Source organism: Lathyrus oleraceus, chromosome 4, assembly GCF_024323335.1.
Source record: "Lathyrus oleraceus cultivar Zhongwan6 chromosome 4, CAAS_Psat_ZW6_1.0, whole genome shotgun sequence".
In the NCBI taxonomy this organism is placed as follows: Eukaryota; Viridiplantae; Streptophyta; class Magnoliopsida; order Fabales; family Fabaceae; genus Lathyrus; species Lathyrus oleraceus.
In genome coordinates this window covers 129927010-129950337 of record NC_066582.1, presented here as the reverse complement: position 1 = coordinate 129950337, position 23328 = coordinate 129927010, and the positions used below count along the sequence as shown (strand labels likewise).

Here is a 23328-nt window from a genome sequence, read left to right as displayed (position 1 = left end):
GATTGCTTCTTAAATCATGCAAAGGACTTAAACCAATACAAGATCATTTCTCTTCCTCCTTTTGGCATGGCAAGTTGTTGGAACTTGGTTCACTAATCAAGACTTCTAACTTGTGTTGTTGCCTACATTATTATTGATCGGCCTCAGATTAGTTGTGACTTCTACATAAGTCCAATTATGATTGCTTAACATAGCGCTAAATTTGCCTTATGGCACACTAACTACTAACATTAACTATTAACAATTAACATTTACTTTTTGCTCTTTACTTTTATGCAATTTACTATTCTTGCACATATTACTCATTTGCTTTTCCCTTTGCTCATTTGAGCACATGTTTATGTTAATGCAATTTGACTTTTGCTCACTTGAGCCCATATTTGTGTATATATTATTGTGCTTGTGTTTTTGTTTTGATTGTTGTGGACCAAATGCAAAAAAAAATGGACAAATGGACTTAGTTTCTAGGACATTCCCTATGCAAAATTGGAGTAAAATGCCTAATGTTGAAGATGGATTAGAAGGACCAAATCTCTAAACTCACTCTTGTCCGTTCTTGATTTACTTCATAGAACTCTTTGATGTGTGTGCTTTTATGCTAGGGAATCCTATTTGAGCCATATTGAAGAACCATTGCTATGTTCATCCCAAGTGAAAGATACAAGAGCCATTGGGGATCTTCTAAGAGCTTGTTTGATTATGTTGATTGCTTGAGCTTACACTTATTTTTGCTTGCATATTCCAAAGGATGGGATCTACTTGGATCATCAATATGATCTCAAGAGAGGAACTCCATTTGTGGTCTTATTTCTTATCCCTTACCTCTTGTATGATTAGGACTTTAGCCATTCTTCTTCTTCCCTCCACTCTAACCCAAGCCAAAACTTTTTGTGCAAACATTTAACATTTGTTTTCAAACATTAGAAACCTAATCCTTATGCTTTTGATTTTCAAACTTTCTTTTCATAACACTTATTTTGAATTGAATCTTTAAGTCAACTTTGACCATATTTTGTAAATACTTTTCATTGGTAAATATAACTCATTCAAATGTTTTTTTATGGTTTCAATGGCCACTTTCTTAATCAAATATTTTATAACCTTTAGCTATTAGGTTTGAGTTATCCTTGAGGTATATGTAATACTCACCTATATCCTTAGTGATGGACAATGAGTCTTCCATGCCTATTATAGGGTTAACCCCTCACTAGCATGTTGAAGCTATCCTCACATGGTGGATTTGTGGTTTTAGGTTAAGTTTTCTCCCTTGGATAACAAAAAACCTTAAGGCTTTTGGATCAATCAATTCACCAACTCATCTTTGAGATTTTTACCCCGAACTACGAGGTTTTGATCCTAATCTTTTTTAAGATGGTACGTAGGCAATGGGTTTATCCATTCAAACACAAAAATGTAAATAACTTGTATATTCTCTTCTCATCTCTTCAATCATGTTTGCACAAATAAATTTTCACAAAATATCAACCTTACAACAAGTATGAAAAGGGCTCCCTAGGAGTACCTAGGATGTTTTGGGTGCTTAAAACCTTCCCATTGCATAACCAACCCCCTTACCCCGATCTCTGACATTTTTACTAGTTTTTGATTCGATAAAACTTTTAGGTTTTTGTTCGCTTTCTAACCATTCCTTTGGATAAATAGAAGTGCGGTGGCGACTCGACTTGTATGGTTTACCTTAGATTTAGTCAATATCTCTAATGGTAACGAATACCCCGCTACACCAACAACACATCATCGTATTAAATATAATGATTCACTAACTAATCAAACAAGCCACCACTAACATCTCTACAGTAGACAATTCACCCCTATGAGTACAACTTAGCATTAGGAAGCATATAAGCATTTAGAAATAAGTTTAAAAAGGTTTCATGCTTGAAAAATAAGTTTTAAAGTGAAAAAGCAGTCTATGTGACGACACATATGATCCATAGGTTGACACATAGAAGAAAATTTGACCTATGTGTTAACACACACGAGTTATAGGTCGACACATGTACTTCATTTTTAAAGCCTGTAATGTTCTATTAGATGTGCTTACTGCATGTGTGGAAACATGACCTTCATAGGCCGACACATGGCCTTCATAGGTCGACACATGACCTTCATAGATTGACTCGTATTGTAAAATTTTCCCAAAAATCAGTTTTTAAACCATCCAAACACTACCTCATGTGCCAAAAACTTATGCTACTAAAATCCATCAAATAAATCAAATTCCTCATGGTTATAGCTTCCTAATTCATCATTTACTCCATATTTTTCATAAATCAACATCATATTACAACACATCATCGTACTCATCCTCTCTAAATCACCAATAACATAATCAAGGTCAAAACCTTCAAACGTCAGTCAATGGCATAACATCATCAACAAGATCAAAACAAAACATATGCATACATAGGGTACACGAATTTTACACCAATTTCATCATACAATTAACAATTATAACATGAAAGTCAGAATTGAGATTTAGAACACCCAATCCTAAGGAGGTTAAGGGTTCCTCCATCTACCCCACATGCTTTACACCTAATTGGTAGCCTTTTCCCTCCTTACTTGATTTCCAGCAAAAGCCCTTTGATCCTTAGAGTTCTTCTTCAACCTCAAGCCCTTGCACTCCCTCTTTGCCTCTTTTGCTCCAACTTTCCAAAATAGGTACTGATTCTCTCAAGTTCTCAAATTCCCTATTTTAATCCAAGACCTAATTCCTTCCAAATAGACTTTTCCCCCTTTATCCTCCAACTTATCCTTGCATCCCTTTCCTATCCTTCATATTTTCCTTAATGCCAACCTTACCCTCAATTTCTCTACACATCTTATTTTTTCATTATTTAGTTAATTAATTCAAATAAAAATAGTATTCTAAAAGATTATTTATTCTAACGATCAATTAAAACTCTAAACAATTTCTAAACAAATATGTCAAACTCATACTCTCTCTATACCTCTACTTCAAGGATACTTACCCCCCGCTACCACACCATAAACAATATAAAATGCCAATCAATTCAAATAAGATCTTAAATAATTTGATTAAATTGATTAATTGAATTCGGGATGCTACACATGGGCCTAACAAATGATTTGCTATATAAGAATACTTTTTGCTAACAACAAAGAGGTACGCAAGAATTGAAGATCTAATGTGTTAGGATTTGATATTTGAGTCTTTATACTTGTTTTTTATATTGTACACCTCTATAACGCCCAATTTTAATATCAAAGAAATAAAGGTTGATTTGTTAGTTGATTGTAATTTAACATTCATTAAATCTGTTGTATGCATTGATCACTAGGTTAGTGATTAAGAGAAAGTGAGAGGGGTTCTCATATTTAAGAGGAGTCTTAAATACAAAGACACAAGTAGTATTAGAAAGAGATTCATTTAAAAAGAGGTCTTCATCTAAGACTTTGTACTAATACTAATGGGAGTTTATTTCCTTTCTTGGATTGGAAGCCCCCCATACGTAAGTGACATTGCACTGAACTGGGTTAACAATCCTTTGTGCTCTTTATTACTTTATGATTTACTTACTAGTATTTGTTAATCTGTTATAAGAACGTTATACACATTGTCCTAGACGTTGTGTCTAACATCTGTTCTATGAAGAACATAATTTCAGTAGGGAACTTAATGAGGCGTGTGGAGCTTCGATGCCGAGTAAATCAACCCCAACAGGGGAAGGATCATATAACTTAAATCTTTTGTTTGAGCTTTACTCCTTAAAGTAATCTGAATCTTGTCCTCTTTTGTTATTATCGGTAGAATCCAAAGTATGATTGTTAAATCATTTATCTAGCCTGATAGAGGAAGTATGGTCCTGGATAGTAAAGGTTGAGAAAGATTAAGTTGCGAGGGAGGCCATAACGTCTCCTAAAAGCTTCTCTAGTAGTACCCACATGGGAGTAGAAGTAGGAGTAAAAGGAGAAGTGAGAATTTCCCTAGATGTCAATCAAGCATTCTTCCTCTTTAAGAAACCCTTCACTGCAACCATTCCACCTGACACTATTTTATCGTGAAAAGGAAAATGAAGAAGGTCAATACTTAACAATTGAGAACACAAAAAGAAAATACATATAGGGATTGAATTTCTCTCCTCACTAAAGAACCATTTTCTCTCATGAGCATTGGCCGTTCCTACTATCACAAAAGTGTCAATAGACAATATCGTATGCATAGAAGTCCCATGGTCCAAAGGGCCACCCCCTCTTCATAACCCATGCTCTACCAGAAGGCCACCAACTTTTCCTTCATTAATATTTCCTCAAGGGTTAGAGAATCTAGAGAGACGATATATGTGTGGGGTTCTAAGTTAAATTGGTTCTAAATCTAACTTTTTAAATCCGATTACCACACCCAATAAGCCCTCCTAGAAAAAAACTAGGTACCAAATACTTTCCCTTAGGAATCTTGGAGAAGATAGAGTGAGCTTTCGAAGTTCGAGGGTGTATCAGGAAGGAACAATACTTAAAATCTCCCTAGTTCTTGGTATATACATCAAATTGTTCGACTTCTTACCGTAGCAAAATCAAGTATTGACCACGAAGGTTGTCCTAGGAGGTACGCACCATAACAAAAAGGTGAAAGAAAATATTCAAAACGACTTCCAACCCCTATATTCACACCAAAACTAGAATGCTTTCACTAAAGCCCAAGCATTAGGGTGTAATTGAGAAGGGTGACATTTTTATATGCTTCAGAACCCCTTCTTCAAATTTGTGCAGTCTAAAATTTAGTTGAATGAACATAAACTCGTAAAAATGGATGGAACACCCGGAAAAACAACTACATATCATTTCATCACAATCAACAGAGATAACTTCCAAATTAAGATGTGGACCTACTTTTATGAGAGTAATTTCTACTTTAGCCATGTTATCAAAAATAAATATAGTCCTTAGTAATTCAGGATCTATCTAGTGATAGTGGTTTGTATCACTCAGTTCCTGGGATGAAGAATCTACCCAACCCCCAGTCTATAGACAACTCCATCCAAACATGGAAGTTTGATTTTAGAGTTTCATATGATTCTTAATTTGGCCTCACTAGGATCCCGACCATGCATAACTCTATAAGACAGACATGGAAGTTTGATTTCATAGTTTCATATGATCATTAATCTCGGCCTTACTAGACTTTTATCGGTATGGTCAGGCTTATTTCTCTTTATATATCTATTGTAGCGTCTGACGAATAAACTCATTTCTTCCTTCTTGGTAACTTCTTCTTAGAGTTGTCACTTTCTTCCTTTAACTTCTTCCCTTTAGAAGATGAAACTTTCAAAGAAAGACCTTGTTTCTCTTCTTTACCTTTTTTTATCTTACTTCGCTATCGGCAAATCGTTTAAGCTCATTCTCATGCTTGGCTAAATTTCTAAACAATTTTGTAATATCCAAAGTACTAATTTGATTATTTTATAGAAGTGACCTTTGGCTGACGCTCCCTGCACATAGATCTCAATATTTTGTTGGTACAATCTTTGTTGGAAAAGGTTTTACCCAAATTGCTTAATTTATTGGTTAAATGGAGGAATCTAATTTATATGGAATCCACAGATTTTCCGGGTTCCATATGAAATAGTTCAAAATCCTCTATAAACATATTCCTTTTAGAATCTTTGACGTCACCTATTTCCTCGTAGATAGTTTAGAGAGCTCCCACATACATTTAGCACTCGTATGATGTGAAATCGAATAGAATACTTTAGCGCTTAAAGCAGAAATAAGTATGTTCCTCGCTTTCAAATCATATGAAGTCTTTTTGGTTTCAGCATCATCCCAATATTTTAGATGTTTAACAATGTATTCATTTCCCTTGGGAATAAATGGCCCCTGGTGACAACACACCAAAAATTTTTGTCAACCGATAACAAGTGTACATACATGTTCGCTTTCCAATAAGTATAATTTTATACTTTTAAAAAAAGTGCTCTATTACACGCTCCCTTAGGATCGTCATCTTCTGTCATATTCATAACTTTTGGATGTTGATTAGACACAATAAAAAACTAGGCTCTGATGCCAATTGTTGGGTGTGAATATGGGAGTAAAAAAATGGTCTAAAAAAGGGTGAATAGACCCAAATAAAAATCAACCGCTTTTTAAATAATTATTAGAATGTTTTTAAAAATTGCAAGCGGAAGGTTTGATGCAAAAATTTGAAAATTATACTATTTTAAATTTCAATCATGTTAACACTAAATCGTTTCACAAACACCAAAGATGAATATGATGAAACACTAGGTATTCAATTGATTTGATTATATAATCCATGAGGAGTGTTTATACAATGATTAAATATATATAATTCTAACATCAATTGTTTCTCAGAATATTAATCACCAATTCAACTCAATAAGGTTTCCGATTCCAATAAAACCTAATGCTTACGTAATAAAATGATATCAATTGATTAAATGATAAACTACACTAGAATTGAAATACTTAAGCATGCAAATACTACAAAATTAAATGCAAGAGTAAGAGAGAGAGAGAGAGAGAGAGAGAGAGAGAGAGAGAGAGAGAGAGATGACAATGAGATTTATAGTGCTTCGGTGTTCGTTCTCACTTTTCCTACGTTCACTCTTCAATGGTTTCCTATTTGAACCTGCATTGTTCCTTTTTATTTGAAAAATATTTGCAAGAGTTCATACAAACACCAATCCACAATACAACTAACAAAGTTAAAATCTCCTATATGGATCTTGACTTGTATATAACATAATTCCAAACTCTTATATGTAATCTTTACTCGATTAATGCTTCTTTCCAATATCACCAATATGCTCCAAGCCTTCGTGTGTAGAAATCAAGCCCTTGGTCCTACCGATTTCTTGAGTGATGAATTGTCAAAGATTTGAGAAGAACTCTGCCTTATCCGTAGCCTTCCACACAATCACTACTAAGGCAATTCTGGAGGGAAAAACATACTTCTTTTCAATGGAATTTGTCATCACCATTAATAATCACCTCAATCTTACAAACAACCTGAAAATATAAACCAAATCTTCAAGAACGATTAGTTTCAAGAACATGCCTCCTTTAATCAATTATAAATCTATCGTTATCAAGATCTGAATCAGATTGAAGTTGAAGATGCAAGAATTTCGATGCAAGAACTTTGAACTTTCAAAATAGAGGAAATTGGTTTTTCACAGAATCACAATGTTGATTATTATACACACTATGATTCGTTATGTGAGAAATGATGAAAAAAGGTTGTATATATGCTTGAGATTAAGCACTGAAAATGGTTGAAAAAGTCAGTTAGATTCGAATCAAGAGCATTTCATGATTTGAATCAAATGAACAAGTGAAGTGTAATAAAAGAAAAACAGGGTTTTAACCCATTTTTTAGTTGATTTAAATAAAAAGGAAAGTGTGATTTAAATCAAACACCCTGTGATTTGAATGATATGTAAAATTTGATTTGAATCAAATAAACTGAGCTAACTGATGAAATATGGAAAAATTGCATGATTCGAGTCATGTGTAAAGTGTGATTCAAGTCAATTGAGGAAGAGGTGACCCAGATTTTGATGATTTGAATCATGTGTAAAATGTGATTTGAATCAGATTGTTTTGAAAATTTCTAGTTTCCAACCGTCTAAAATGATTCGAATTAGGATTTTTGCTTGATTCAAATCAAACACCCAAAATCCCAAAATTTCAAAATTTCAAGAAGGCTTTGAGATTTTTCTTTCCACCTAACTTGAATTAATATCATATATGTCTCTTATTTCACATACTCATGCAATTGATTAAAAGCATCATGATCAAGTTTAAAGATAACCATTGGTTTATGCATGCTAAAAATGAATATTTTCAAAACTTGATTCAAAGATGTGCAATCGTGAAGGAGACTTAATAAGTGATAGTAAATTAAAGATGAAAGTGATAAGTCAAACAAAAAAATAACCGTACTGGGGTGCTCCCCCTAAATGTATTAAGGATATGAAACTACACATAATGAATGGCATCCCTATGCTGGTAGGCGTGGTCAAAGGACTTAGTAATTTTGTGGTGCTTAAGGCTTGCTCACGGTGGTGAGAAACCCTATTCGGAGGTGATTTTGGCTATGGAGATAGAAAAATCATGTGTGGTGAGAAGCTTGATATATTTTCGGGGTATGACATGTGTATTACAATTTATCCATTCTCATGCCATGGATGATATATTTATAGAGGCATTTGGGCCTGGGAGTTAGGGTTTATTTAGGAATGATAATTGCCCATTTTCGGGGCACATCTTTTCCCATGTTTCTCACATTTGGACGAGTAGGGAGCATTTAGAGCAAGGTTCCCCCCAATCCCGAGAGGTAGATGGGTGTCACCTCTTACTAGTGATTGTAATCCCCCTGCTCTATGTAGGAATTTTTACAAATATATCACTATACTAATATATAATTGATTATGCTTCCAGAATTTATTCTAGTCGAAGATGAAATTTGTAGCTTTTGATTCTACTTGAACTATTTCACCCAACTAGTATGGGTTTATTCATTGGAGACATATTGAAGGTTATGTGATTCTGGAATCAAAAGGAGTTAATATAATGGACAAGAAAACCCAGGGATGCAATTTTATCATGAAGGATGATATTAAGAAACCATTTGACACTTTGGATTAGAGGTTTATCATTGAGGTGCTAGATGCCTTTAGGTTCAACTCCATGTTTCAAGGATGGATAAGAAAAATCTTACACTCAGTATGACTTTCAATTTTAGTCAATGTAATCTAATTGGATTCTTTAACTAAAAAAGAGGGATGCAACAATGAGACCATTTATCTCCATTGATGTCTTGTATTACATAAGATGTCCCCATTCGTGCTTAAACTAAAGTGGTGAATAATGGCCTTATTAAACCCATGAGTGCAGTGAGGGGGGAAAAATCCCCAACATGTTCTTTATGTTGATGATATCATGATTTTCTATCAAGAAAACAAGAGAGCCTCTTAGTGATTCTAAATATCTTTAAGGATTATGAAGAGGTATCAGAGAAATTGATTAATTCTAATAAGAGAAAGTTTTATGCAGGAGCCATGTCAATACAATGAGCAAGCAACATCCAACCCTGGTTGGGATTAAACTAAGCGTTAATTCCTTTTGAGTATCTGAGGTGTCCAATTTTCAAAGGCAAATTGAGGTAGATTCACTTCCAGAGGCTTACTCACAAGATTTAGACGAAAATGTTATCTTGGAAAGATGGTTTGCTATCTATTATGGGAAGAGACAAAATTAATAAATTGTTCTTGCAAAGCATGTTGGTGTAATCATTATGTATTTATAGATGGCTGGATAAAGTGTTGGCTCGCATGGATAGATGGTTCATAAATTTTATATGGAGCAAAAATATTTTCATCTGGAAAATTTGCATAATATCTTAGTCTATAGTATGCAGGCCTATAGATCAGGGAGATTTAGGTATGAAATTGGTTAGGAAGATAAATGAGGCCTTAAATATGAAGTTTACCTGGGATTTTATACGATCTAAGAAGGAGTAGGGGGCTATTTAAAAAGCTAGATATTTTCATAAAGGAGAGCATCGTTGGTATCACATAAAGTCATCTATTTGGCTAGTGATGTCTCGCCATCTAATACGTCCAATGGATGATTGTCAATGGGTTATAGGAAATGGAGATATCATCAACTTTTGGAAGGAAAATTGGTTGGGCGACCCGCTAAGTGAGGTTTTAGAAATCCCTTAGGAATCTGGGAAACGACTGTCTACAAAGGTAGCAGATCTTATTGACGGAAATAGATGGATCATTTTGAACTTTATAGCGCAAAATTATCCATACATAAAGATATTATTAATCACCAGGGACTGGCCCATAAGTTTTGTACAGTGGGGTAAATATTTATGTAATTATATTATTAAATAAATATAATATTTCATTTTCAAAAATCAAAAAATATATTACAATTCTTCCCTACGGTTCTTCATATTTTGGAAACATTAAATAACTTTCTCATTTTCAACATCAATAAAAATATCTCTCTCTATGTAAGTGATTAAAAAATCGTTTAACCACTCGTCTCCCATATGACTCCACATTTGATTCTTGATAATATTCATAGCACAAAAAGCTTTTTCAGCAGTTGCAGTCGCCACAGGTAATATCAAAGATAACTCCAATAGAAAATATACCAACAGGTATACAACATGTTTCCTTGTCTCCACTAGCTTTATGGAAAGATCACCAATCCCCCTTAATTCTGAAAACTCACAATCAGAGCCTAAAAAATAATTTTCAAGTTGACAATCCAATTCTAATAACTCAACTGGAGAAAACTCTTAAGGATAAAATTGAGCTAAATGATTTAAATTTCCCTTATCAAATGCACCAAAGGAATTCCTTGGACTTAAATAAGCTTCACAAAGAACCAACTTAGTATTCACTTTCGTAAAATGATTGCTCAACTCTTGAAGTTGTCGGTCAATCACTTCATAAAATAATTGAACTTGAAAGTGATGTAAATTAGAAACTCTCTTCATCCTACGATGTGACTTTTTTTGTATATTTTGAAAGGTACCATCCATGTTTTGAATGACAACAAGATGTTGCTAAAAAAATAATGAAACTTCATCGAACAAAGAATCTCAACCATTGTCCCTTATCGCTTGCAACCTCTTTTTGGACATTGACTAATTTCATAGCATTTACAATATCTTGATCACTTCTTTGTAATGCTTGAGATAAGTCATGATTAATTCCTAAAACTTTTTTCATCAAGTTCAAGATGAAAATAAATTCAAAAGATTGTGTATACTTCATAAAAAATAGTGTTTCATCTTTTTGATCAAAACTTGTTCCATCTTCCTTAACCATTCCAATCACATCAATAATGGAAGAAAATAGAGAAACTATACCAAGTAATGTACCATAATGTGAACTTCATCTAGTTTCTCCCGCCTTCTTAATTGTAGTTTCTTGATTTAAGCCACTTCCACTAGAGATTTCTCCTTCTTGTAATGCTTCTTTCACCCTTGCAATTTGATTTTCACAAAGAATATCTCGACGCTTACATGATTCTCCAACAATATTAGAAAAATTACCAACTATATTAAAAAAATGCAATTTCAAAATGTTTTTTTGCTAATGTAACAAGTGCTAATTAGAGTTGATGGGCAAAACAATGAATAAAAAATGCATAACAATTCTTTTTCAATATCAAAATTTTGAGACCATTGTATTCACCCTTCATGTTACTTACTCCATCATATCCTTGTCCATGTACCCTCGATAAACATAATATATATTTTGCAAATAATGACTCCAAAGCCAATTTCAAGGTTAGTGCACTAGTATTAGAAACATGAACAACAAAAAAAAATGATTTATAACTTGCCTTTTTTATTCACATAACACAGAGCCACAACCATTTGCTCCTTCACTGAGATATCTTGAGATTCATCAATCAAAATAGAAAATAAATCATCTTCAAGATCATCAAGTATAGTTTGAATGGTTGCACTAGCAGCAGCTCTAAAAATATCCTTTTGGATTTTAGGAGATGTTAACTTAAGATTTCCATGAAAATTCTTCCAAACCTTATAAATAGCTTCATTATGATTAATAAGAAAATCCATAAGTTCAAGAAAATTCCCCTTATTTCTTGATGACATTGACTCATCGTTTCCACGAAAAGCTAAACCTTGGGCTAATAAATATCGAATACGATCAATTACGCCAGTCAAATGAATTCAATAGTCCTCTTTAACTTGATTGGACTGTTTGAACAAGACACCTTCAATATGTTTCTTTTGTTTCATTAGAGCTTGACAATTTTTCCTGACTTGATTATGAGAGCTATTTGAATCTCCAAGATGAACTCGAAACCTTTCACTTTTGTCCAATTTGTAAAACCTTATGTTATAAAGGCATTGTCACTACCTTTATGTTCTCCAACATGTGATCTCTCGAGATAACAACATAAGCAATACGCAACATCCTCCTTTTGACTATATTCCAACAAACTATCATATTTTAAATACCAATCTGGATTAAATTTACGAAAAGTATCCCCAAATTTTCTTTACGGAAAATTAATTTCTTTTGGTTGATAATGACCCTTTTGTAAATAATATCTACTAATTTCATGTTTATCACTTGGATGATAATCTGAAATTCTTAGCCTTAATCCAGGATCATTAGGAAGTTTTTCCAATTAGAATTCTAAAAATACTTTTTTTATAGGTGAACTCAATTTTACACTTCTACATTCACCAACCACTTGAGGACTAAGAGTGAATGATTGCTCTAAAGATTTTCTTTTGAGATATTTCTGTATTGTTTATTGCTATAAACAAAATAAAATAAAAATACACAATTAAAATAGTGCTTAACATTCATGCAATAAAAATCATATGCAAATACCATAATTCAAGCAAACACTACAAAACCTAAGGATAAATTTTCAACCATTAACACAATAATTCAAGCAAACACCGCATAATTCTAAGGATAAATTAAGATAAAAAAAGAACCATTAACATAAACTTAATCTCAATAAACTAACAAAGAAACAATAAATGTTTACTATGATTTGATTTACAAATTACCATAATAAAATAAATAATAAATACATTAGATTAAAAAAATTGATAAAGATTTTATCTCTTAGAAAATTAACGATAGAGAAAGAAGTGGAAAATGATGAAGACATCGGAAGGAACAAGCATCGAAAAATACAATTGTGTAAGTAGAAGGAGATGAAGAGAGTTAAACGTAATAAAAGATATTATATATGAATAGGTACATGAAAGGTGATTATTTTTGTTTAAATTATATTCTTATTTATAATAAATTTAGGCTTAAATAGTCTTTTGATCCCTGTAAGTTAATGAGCTTTTGAAATTGTATATATTTTTTTGTCTAGAGTCCATATATGTCACTTTTGTGTTCGCGTTAGTCCCTAGGGTTAGAATTCTATTAAAAAAATATTGACTTGGCTAACATCGCACACGTGGAAATGATTTATAGTTTTCTTTGATTAATATGTGGGTTATACAATTATTATTTAATTCCATGTAGACTAATTATTATTTAATATTTTTGGTGTTAAATGATAACATCCAAAAAAATTTAAAAATGGTCCCGTGAAGGGTTTAAACCATGGACCTTATATTCACAACAAGAAAGTCTCTCCATTAAGCCACTTGTGTTTTTATTTTATATTAGCAACGTGTATATATATATATATATATATATATATATATATATATATATATATATATATATATATATATATATATATATATATATATATATATATATATATATATATATATATATATATATATTAAATAATGGAAAGGAGAACTAAATCTAAAAATGAATTGATTTTGCAATTTGAATTTCTTCTTCCTCCTCTCCTCTAATTTGTATTCTTCTTCTTCTTCTTCCTCTGCACCTTCATCCATGGTTACGCATTTAGTTGATAACTTTACTCTGTTCCAAATCTTTAATACATAACTTTACTCTATTTCATTTAATTTAGTTGTTGTTTCTAATGATGGAAGATGGATTTGCAAGCTTAATTACCTAATAGAATTGGTGGTGGATTTTTATTGTACCGTGATAGTCTTTGGTTTGCATGATGGTTAGGGATTAATTTTGGGTTTGAAAAAATTCAGAGTTTGTATGATGGTTAGGGATGAAGATATGAATACAAATCCAAAATTTTGGATTAAATATTCTTTTTGTCCCTATAAATTGATGCGTTTTTGGTTTTAGTCCCTGTTACCTATTTTTTGTTATGGTTTTAGTCCCTAATTATGGGTTTGAATTCATATCTTCATGCTCAACCTTCATACAAGCCCATCATTTTTTCAGATCGATGAGAATATATATGTTTGTTTATGAGGTATTCATGTATGTTTATTTAGTGCTCCACCATTTCAAACCATAATATTTTTTGTTAGTTTAATTATGTAACTTTATTATTTACTCTTTCTCTCATAATCTTCACCATCATCTTCCATTAAACTTTCATCTTCATGTTTGTTTTTGAAGTAAGGTTTGAATTCTTAGTTTCTCAAAGTGTCAATATGATTTTTATGCACGATGGTAAAACATTTTTCAAAACAAATACACTCATGCATGTATATACACCTACGCAAGTGCACTCATGCATTTTATGTATGTGATTATCATTATCATGCTCCTGTTTCATGAACACCAATTAGTATAAACAAAGATTGCAAGTGCATGATCTCTCTCAAGAACAATAATTGAATATCAATTTTCATATATTACAATTTTGGTGCAAGATTTAAACAAAATGAGCTCATGGTCGAGTGACAAAGGTGCAAGCATTTTAACCACATGGCGTGGATTTGAATCCCACAAGTTGCAAAATTTTATTTTGTTAAATTTGTCATTGTTATGTGGACCAATAAAAAATAATTGTATAAGCCACATATTAACCATAGAAAAATATAAATCATTTCCACGGGTGCGCCATTAGCCAAGTCAATTTTTTTTAACAAAATTCTAACTCCAAATACTAACGCCAACACAAAAGTGAGATATAAGGACTCAAAAAAAGAAGAAGATACAGGGACCAAAATCAAAGATTCACTAACTTATAAGGACCATAAGAGTATTTAAGCCATAAATTTATTATTAAGAAAGTTAAATATATTTAGAAGAATGCAGTTGTAATCTTGGATAAATAAATACGGATAATTTGAATTGAAAATGGAAGTGTCAATAGATAATAGATATAATAATAATTGGCTTTTAATCTAGTGGGGTCTTAAATGTTGTTTTGACTAATAATAACAGATTTGTTAATTTATATCACTAATAGTATTATAGATGTGTGCATATAATAAGTGGGGGCATTGGCCGACACAACACTATACATGTGTCTGTCCCTGTTAATCACACATACATATTTCATGTTAATCACATACATATTCCATAGGGGAAACTTTCAAAAATGAGCTAGTTTGGACTCACTCAAGCACTAGTATAATAACTACAAAAGACACGCACAAATATATGGGTGAAAATCATGATGTTATTGAATGGGAATAGTTTATTTGGCAGTTGCTCATCACTGTTTCGGCTTTCTTCATTATGTGGAGACTACTTCATAATAAAATCACATGCGTTGACAATCTATGTTTGATCTTTGTAACATGAAAAAGGAAACTACAACCATATCTTCTTTGAGTAAATCTTATTTTTATTATAATAACATTAGAGGAGGCAAATAGGAGGGGTTGGGTAAGTGTTTAGATTCAAACAAACTCCGAAATTGCATTGTAGTGTACTTTGAAAGATGACATCATTCTTTGGGATCTTTGTAATAGATTGTTTAATTGTAAGAGGCTACAAAATAATAGGCTTTATACACATATTTACAAAGAAGACAACAAATGTGCGAATATTGTTGAGAATGTATCAAATGTGAGTAATGTGGAAAATAGTCCCACATTGATTGGAAATATGGAGATTTAAGCATTTATAAGTGAGAGAATCCACCCACCTATTACCTTAAGATTTTGGTGAATATGTGGTGCGTCTCTCACAAAGGTGTTGCTCTAAAAGAAGAAGCCACATAATGTTCCATGCTCCCTAGTGAGAAACTCCCCCAACAAATGGTATCAGAGTCTTTGGTTCGAGAAAGAGACCGACTTACTTGTATCGAAAGTCAATGGCGCTAGTGTGGTGAATAAGAAATGTTTTGTTGAAGAGTGTCAACGACGCCAGTGTGGTGAATAAGAAACGTTTCGTGTGGTACAAGAGTTTGTGGAAGTAAGAAGAGCTTTCACTTGAGGGGGAGCATTATGGACTCACACTTGAGGGGGAGTATTTAGAATGTATCAAGTGTGAGTAGTGTGGGAAATAGTCTCACATTGGTTGGAAATATGAATATTTGAGCATTTATAAGTGAGAGAATCCACCCACCTATCACCTTAAGATTTTGGGTGAATATGTGGTGTGTCTTTCACAAAGGTGTTGATCTAGAAAAAGAAGTCACACAATGTTCAATGCTCCATAGTGAAAAAATCCCCCAACAAATGGTATCATGAGCCTTTGGTTCAAGAAAGGGACCGACTTACTTGTATTGAAAGTCAACGGTGCCTGTGTGTTGAATAAGAAACGTTTCGTTGAAGAGTGTCAATGGCGTCAATGTGGTGAATAAGAAATGTTCCATGCGGTACAAGAGTTTGTGGAAGTAAGAAGAGTTTTCACTTGAGGGGGAGCATTGTTAACTCACACTTGAGGGTGAATGTTGAGAATGTATCAAGTGTGAGTAGTGTGGGAAATAGTCTCACATTGGTTGAAAATGTGGAAACTTAAGCATTTATAAGTGAAAGAATCCACCCACCTATTACCTTAAGGTTTGGGGTGAATATGTGGTGTGTCTCTCACAAAGGTGCTGCTCTAAAAGAAGAAGTCTCATAATGTTCAATGCTTTATAATGAAAAACTCCCCCAACAAACATGCTTGCTAACTATGGTCGCGAAGTTACAAATTTTCAATGGTGGGATACGTTTCCTCAATTCATTTTTTTCAAAGATATGTTAGATTTGCCAAATTTTAGATTTGTTTGACATTGGTTTTTCTAGATTTGTGGTCTCTGAATCATGCAGGTAAGTAGACCCGAATTCAGGTTTGGATTTCTCCTTTTTATTTTCTTTTGTCCGCTTCGAATTTTGGGTCAGGTCTAGCTCCCTAGATGTAAATAATTTTTCATATATAGTAGCATTTTATTGATTTAAAAAATATATATGATTTTTACATTGAAAATTATTGTTAATTTTGCATAAAGTTAACAAAACATAAACCATTTTACATTTAAATCACTTTTTACCAGAATTAATTTTACAAATTAATTCACTCAAAATTATTATTTTCATCACAAAATTAAATATGCCCTTAGTTGATTGTTGGGAAATGCACAAATTTACTATTTTTTTTAAAATATTCGAATGAGTATGTCTTTTTAAATTATTTTACTTATTTTTTATAGTTTAATATAGGAATGTCAAATACAGTCATAAGGTGTTTGGTAAAATCTTCTAATAAACAGAGCGACCCATAGCAAAGGGAATAATATGGATTTTCCCAAAACTAAAATAGAAGACTTGTAAGTAAGTGACTTTTATTTTTCAAAAATCTATTATTTACTTTAAAATCTTTTAATACATTTAAAGAAATGTAAAATTTTGGAGCTTATGTTTTTTTTCTTTCTGGATAATTAATACGTTTGGGAAAATCGAGTTTCTAAATTTTGGGCTTATATAAATGATCAGTCAACACATATCTATGAACTTTGGGCTTATATAATTGATCAGTCAGCACATTTCTATGAAATTTGGGCTTGTTGTCTGAGAGACTGTAACAGTGGTGACTTATTGAACGTCATTACCCAATTCAAACTGTTTATGGGTCAGGTTCAAAATCATTTACAATAATATTTTTATTCGTAATATTCTTTTATGCTATTTATTTTATTATTTTATTAATAATAACTAATAAAAATATAAAAAATTTATTATTAAAATTAATTTTATTTTAAGAACAGCATGCAGTACACATAATTTTGTTCTATAAGACGTATAATATATTAATAAGAGATAGACAGATTCAAGAATTTTGATCAGTTGAGATTAAATTAAAAACTATAATATGCATAAAATAAGTCAATATATACATAATAAAATAATGACATTACTATCATTAAGATTTCATGTAGGACGGGTGGAGGGTTTAATATCTTTAAGCTAGCAATGGCTACGGATAAAACACATATATAATAAGTTTATACAAAAATATTAATTCAATAATTATTAATTATAAACAACAAAGGATAAAACCTCTCATATATTTGATTATAATAGTTTTGTAAAATTTTCAACGAATAAAAAAAGAGTTTTTTTATGATTAAAAATGAATTTTTACCTCCTTATATAAGAGTTAAAAGATCAAGTACTTATTTAAAGGAATTTTTTATCTTATGTCTTTACGGCACATGTTACACAACTCAATATAAATGTATCACACAACTCAATATAAATATACCTATTTATAAAATTGTGTTTTCAACCTATTAAAATTAAAATATTATTTTTTCATTAATAAAGTTTTATTTTAAAATTATATAACTTGTAGTTTTCGAACACAAGTTAATAATACATTTGTTTAAAATATGTCTTAATTCTTCACTATTCCATTAGCAATCGATTACCAATCTAATTACCACATGTAACTATCATAAAATTATTATTCCGACCATCATAAACCATTTCTCTAACCATTTATTATAATTACTAACCATTGTGCCGATCACCATAAACCACCCCTTTAACACCGTCATTCATCATGTTAACTACCATTGAGCATCCCTATCATCATTTCATCCACTTTCGATTCTCATTTCATTGACATTTATGTGACTATCACAACTGACTATTGCTCTGACCACTTTGACACTTGTAAACACCATTTTAACCAACCACCACCATTTTGATCACCAATTCATTCATCTCTAATGGTTAATTTGACCACTGGTCATCATCATTGACTATCACTCTTCTCACCACCTCGACCATAATAATTAACATTGACTATCATCACCAACCACCAATCTAATCATAACTGACTATCATCACTCTAACATGCATCAATCGATAATTATCATTTTTAATCACTATTATTAAAATTACTGATAAATAATATATTTATAATATTTAACTATTTTACAAACCTAATAATAGATTTATTAAATTATGTTTATCATTAATTTTAATATTTATGCTATGTTAAAACTATGTTAGTTTTTAAAATTTTCAAAATTTAAAATTGAAAGAGAATTTGGTTTTTCTTTTCGGTTGGCCAGAGAGTCTAGTAATTACGGCCCATAGAGCAGAATGATATACCAGTCACATGCGTAGAAGGTATGTTATCATATTCAAGAATGCAAGTGATCTTAATCCTATGAGGGCAAAAATTCTTAGTCCTTGTTTTAATGATGTCAAACCTTTTAGAAGCTCATACTGTGTACTTTGGACGGTGTCATCATATCATAGAATGCATTCATTCTTTAACATTGCTCAAAGAATAAATTCAATGTGTCTATGCATATAGGAGCATCTCATATATGTCAATATTGCACTTGATCATTGTTGGTACCTTAGGTCCATAAGAGACTGGTTTGGATTGACCAAAATGCATCTTAAAAACTCATTTTTGACCATTTAAAAACTTTGAGTCGACTCATGCCTTGGAGGGGTCGACTCATTCATGCATGTCATCTTCTGTGTAACTCAGGGTCTGATCAGGTCGAGTCATAGGTCGACTCATTTATGAAAAAACAAGATGAGTCGACTGATCTCCTTGTTGCGGTCGACTCATAACCTGTTGTATTTGACTTGTGTTGTTGCGGGTCTAAACAGGTCGAGTCATAGGTCGACTCATTTTTGGAAAAACAAGATAAGTCGACTCATCTCCTGTTTGAGTCGACTCTTCGCCTGTTTTATTTTAATTGTTTTACTGCGGGTCTGAATAGGTCGAGTCCCCAGTGGGAACAGGTCGAGTGGCCGTTGATTCGACTCACTTTTCTGTTGTGTATTTTTTCTAAAAATTATGTTGTGTTTTTTACTTAGTCCATACATGATATTTATATTCTTGAGTCTCATTTTCATCTTAACAACAAGAAAAGTGAAAGATATACATTAAAGTTCCTCTTCATTCTTCATTGCATATTTCAACAACTACACATTACCATTTTTGTTGATCACAGTGCATTGTTGTGGTGATAACGTCCAAATAGGATTGTGTATCTTGGTTTGGGTAGAGATTTTTAGTGGGTTTTTCTTGAATAAAATCTTAGGATTTTGTCCTCCAAGATTTGGGGGTTTTTGCACAAATCTTTGCTTCATAGATTCAGCCGGGTGAAAGGTTTGAAGAACGGTGGGTTCATTCGAATGAGTAACGGTAACCGCAAGATTATGAAGAAAGTTTTGGGTTCAAGCGTGTCGAGATCAAAATCAGCCGAGCTAGAGTTTTGGATAACTTGGAGCTCTTGCAATAAGGTAGCTACAATCGAAGGTTTGTTTGGAACATTTGAAGCACTTGGGTCAACTCGAATCAAGGGGAGAGAAGTGAATAGGATCTACAACAACATTTAGGTTTGCTTGGTGGTGATCATTTCTTCTCTTGTATATACTTTGCAATTGATAATAAATATCTCAATTCTAGTTTTAGAATTGGGGGCAGACGTACCCGAAGCGAGGACGAAAGGGGAACTGCCTAAACAAATTTGGTGTTGTTCTCTCTTTCTCTAACTCTTTAATTTATGCATAAATTGAATCTTTTGTGAAACTAATTGGTAACTTCATCTCTCTTAATTGTTACGCATTAAATATGTTTGATAAATTGTTGCAACCACTTTGATTGTAACTAAGGAAAATTTTGCACAATCAATTCTAGTGAAATTAAGACTTGGTGTAGTGTGCACACCAAGTGTTTGCTAAAATTAACCTCACACAAGTTTCTCAATATTTTGCTTGTTTTCTCATTGTTTTAATTCATCATTAGTGGTAGTTGTATCAAGGATTTATGTATTTGATCAATTGATTAAGATTGTTGTTGATTAGCTTTATCTTAGTCATTCCATTAGGTTTCTCGCATATCCAATCTTTCCAGTAACGCATTGTTTAGACGATCGTGGTCTAGGGAGCTTTCGCAACCTTTAAAAACAATTTTAAAAAGCTCTAAATTTGTAAATACCTGATCTATTCAACCCCCTTTTTAGATCGGTACTATCGTCTAACAAGTGGTATCATGAGCACCGGTTCATCTAGTGCTTCGCATATAACAATTTAGAAAATGAGTAACGATCCTAAAGGGCGTACAATAGAGCGCCTATTTTAACTGGTGAAAACTACAGTTATTGGAAAGATTGTATGTGTATTCATATCAACTCTATTGATAGGAAGGTATGAAAAGTCTTCCAATATGGTCATATGGAAATAAATGTGACCAATGCGGATGATGTTGTTATACCTAAACCTGAAGCACATTGGAATGAAGAGGATGACAAAAAGTATAGCTATGATTGGAAATCCAGGAATATGATCATCACCGCCTTAGGTGTTGACGAGTATTATAGGGTTTCCCATTGTACTAGTGCTAAAGCTATGTGGGACTCATTGCAGATTGCCCATGAGGGAACCAATGATGTCAAACTAGCTAGAAGCAACACTTTGACTCAAGAATTTGACCTTTTTCATATGAAGGATGGTGAAACCATTGTTGATATGCAAAAGTGATTTTCTCATCTAATCAATCTGTTAAATGATCTTGATAAAACTACCCCTAATGATGTTGCTACTAACAAAATCTTAAGATGTCTTAATTGGGAATGGCAACCAAAGGTCACCGTGATTAAGGAAGCCAATGATCTAAGAACATTGGACATGACAACACTGTTTGGTAAGCTTCAAGAGCATGAGCAAAAGCTCACGACCCTTGAGAAACATGAAAAAGAGTCAAAAGAAGGAAAAGAAGGAGAAAGCAAAGGACACCGAAAATAAGTCTGTTGCTTTAAAGGCTTCAAGTTTTAAGTCATCCACCAATGATACGTGTGAGAGTGAATCAAGTGATGATTATAAAGATTCAAATGAAGACATGGGGTTGTTTGTAAGGAGGTATAATCGATACCTTAGAAAGAATGAAGTTCAACATTCGAATAAAAATCTAGTAAACCATAGAAGACAATCAAAATTCTCAAATCAAGAAGAAAGTAAGACAACTAAGTCAAGAGGCTCATGTTACAATTGCGGAAAGGCCGGTCACTATAAGTCGGATTGTCCATTATTGAAGAAATATAAAGGAAAATACAAACGTCACAAGAAATATAGCAAAGCTAGAAGAGCATAAATTGCATGGGAGAGCGATAGTGAGCCCTAAAGCAATGGTAACTCAAGTGATGAAGAAGAAAAGGTCAATCTTTTTCTTATGGCTCATCAAAATAAGAAAAAGAATGTAAGTCATTCTAAATATGACCGTGTTGATAAAATGTCTTATTTTGATTTGCAAAAGTCCTTTAGTACTCTACACAATGAGACCAAGGAAGCTTTTTAAACGCTTAGCCTCAAATAAGAAGATTTTCTGGTATTTAGAAAAGAAGGTTTCTGATTTCGAAAAGGAATTAGAAACTCTTAAGAAATATATGATAAAGGCTACTAAAGGCCAAAATTAAGATGATATGGGATTTTGGTTTAGATGGTCTGGATGTGAAACTTGTCATATTTGGCAAAGAGATGTTAGAACTCTTCAAGCTAAATTAGACAAAGCTTTACAATCTAAAGTTACCTTTACTATTCATCAATCAAATTTTAGAAGTAATATGAATAATCCTTATAAAAAAATACACTTATGTGGTAAAAGATCAAGTTAGCAAAAGAAACTCTCATCCAAACTTAAATTGTCTATATTGTTGCAAGAGGGGACACACTATTGCTAAATGCCGATTTAGGAGATTTTTGGTTCCTAAAGGCATTTTCCAATGGTTTCCCAAATGCAACCAAAGTTTCACTCACACATAAGGACCCAATGAAAATTGGGTACCTCCTTCCCTTGTTTAATTTGTAGATGGAATGTCTTAAGGCTATGGAGAGAACATGGTTTCTCGATAGTGGATGCTCAAGACATATGACGGGTGACATTTCCTTATCCTTTGAGTTTGTGGCTAAGAAGAAAAGATTTGTAACCTAAGGTGATAATAACAAGGGAGTTATACTCGGAAAAGGTAGTGTAGGTAATCCATCCTCTACTACTATATCAGACGTCCTTTTAGTTGAAGGCCTCAAGCAGAACCTTATTAGCATTAGCCAATTATGCGACAAAGGATATAAAGTATCATTTTCAAAAGATTGTTGCATGATTGAACATAATGATAAAAAGAATGATGTGTTTAAGGGCTTGAGGGTAAATAACGTATACATGCTTAACTTGAATGAAATATCTTTGACTAGTGCTAAATGTCTTGTCTCCATGAGTGAAGACTCCTGGCTTTGGCATAGGCGATTATCACATGTCAACTTTGACTTGATAAATAGAGTTGTTGCAAAAGATTTAGTAATTGGTCTACCCAAAATCAAAATTTCAAAAGATCAATAATGTGATTTGTTCCAAATGGGAAAGCAAACAAGGATCTCTTTTAAATCTAAAAACATTGTTTCTACAACGAGACCCCTTGAACTTCTCCATATGGACCTTTTTGGGCCATCTAGGATTAAAAGTCTAGGTGGAAACTATCATACCCCAATTTTGT

General features: G+C 32.6%; 1 protein-coding gene across 1 annotated transcript; it reads left to right on the top strand.

Moving 5' to 3' along the window:
- The first annotated feature begins 21530 nt into the window (after nucleotides 1-21530).
- LOC127136357 (uncharacterized) lies at nucleotides 21531-21932 on the top strand. Its single transcript, XM_051062923.1, has one exon. The coding sequence runs from the start codon at nucleotides 21531-21533 to the stop codon at nucleotides 21930-21932; it is 402 nt and encodes a 133-aa protein (XP_050918880.1).
- Nucleotides 21933-23328: the final 1396 nt, after the last annotated feature.